The following is a 1344-nucleotide window of genomic DNA, read 5'->3' as shown; positions in this document are numbered from 1 at the left end:
CTGAAAAGACATAGGTTTAGTTGATACCAGAGAAGATGAATCGAAGTTCCTAGTTCCAACCTTACCCACCAAACTGCTCTCACCCTGTCGTCCACACTGCAACCCCTTGGGCTGAGTAAAGCGCTAAGTGAGAGCTCACTCAACCCAAAAAGTGACTCAGATAGCTTTCAAATGTCCTGTCAATTTACCATTTTGAGGACCCAAAAGAGAATGCAAGAAACAAACCTATCAAGATTCCAAGACAGGAAAAGATCTCAAAATATCAACTAATGAAGTACTGAACAGCTAAATTGTTCCTTATGGCTGTGAGAGGGAAGGGGTAGAACAGCATTTCTCTTTTTAAATCTCCATCCATGCAACTAAAGGTCATCGCTGATCTTCTCAGGAGAGGCTTCCTGCTGCAATGTGACCTTCCACGAGCAGGGGGAAGGCTCAGCTCTAGAGGCTGAGGGCTCCTGCCAGGTGACCAACTGAAGGTCTACATGGAATCAGAGGTCACTCACTTTGCTTAAGAGGGTCTTAAAGTGCAACTGAAAATGTTCTTTCAGGTGGTATACTTACACTGGGGTTAAACAGAGACAGTGATTCATACTGCTTATCCAATTTCTTATCCTAGAAAAGAATAGGAAGGAAAAGGGTCATTCCTACAAACAAAATTCAGTTACTAAGCTCCCATTTCTTACAGGTTACTGCTAATAGTAAATGAAGAACTTAAAACTTCAGTTGTAGAAGGGTACGCAGGTTCAACAGATGACAATGAATTTCTCAAGAAGTTCTACCACCAGTCTGAATTGTTTGCACTCAAGAAAAGAAATACATTTTTTGGCATTAAGTTCAAAAATAGGCAAGGTTTAAGTGCTGTTTTTCAGAGATCTCTCTCCCTATGGGCAGGAACACAACAAGGGCATTTCCTGTTGAGTGGTCAGAACAGAGTACCAGCTCTGACCCACCAACTAAAGGGGCAGCTGGCAAGAAGGCTTAAGGTGGGCTGAACTCAAGAGTCTCACTCAGCACTGACTTCACTGCCCCAGCCCACCACGGCCTTACATTCTTCTCAGCTGTTTTCATAGCTTCTGTGGCCCACAACTGGTGGGGAGGTTTCTGTTGGAGGAACTGGGCCTAAGGTTTCTACCTCATACTTTTGCAAAAGGCTGACACGTGGCCATCACTGCCCCCATCCATGCCAGTAGCCAAAGTATAACAGGTGACAAAGGGCAAAGCAGGAGGCCAAGCTCAAGAACCACAGCCTCAGCTTCGAGTCTGGCTGCCATGAATACGTCTATGGCCAGAAGTAAGTCGCCACCCTTCCTCATGTCCCTTGCTCTGCAATCAAGGATCATGCTT

The 1344-nt window shown here is 45.2% G+C and overlaps 1 protein-coding gene across 2 annotated transcripts in view; it reads right to left on the bottom strand.

Annotated features, from left to right (window-relative positions):
- ADAM17 (ADAM metallopeptidase domain 17) overlaps nucleotides 1–1344 on the bottom strand; it is a 57375-nt gene that overhangs the window by 1162 nt on the left and 54869 nt on the right. For both annotated transcript variants that reach the window (XM_004373071.2, XM_023728266.1), the window contains exon 18: nucleotides 562–612. In XM_004373071.2, the coding sequence (XP_004373128.1) occupies nucleotides 562–612 (51 nt within the window). The remainder of the gene's footprint in view (nucleotides 1–561; nucleotides 613–1344) is intronic.

Source organism: Trichechus manatus, unplaced genomic scaffold (assembly GCF_000243295.1).
Source record: "Trichechus manatus latirostris isolate Lorelei unplaced genomic scaffold, TriManLat1.0 scaffold00023, whole genome shotgun sequence".
Lineage (NCBI taxonomy): Eukaryota > Metazoa > Chordata > Mammalia > Sirenia > Trichechidae > Trichechus > Trichechus manatus.
Note: the sequence above shows the minus strand (reverse complement) of the source record. Positions and strands in the feature narration are given on the sequence as shown.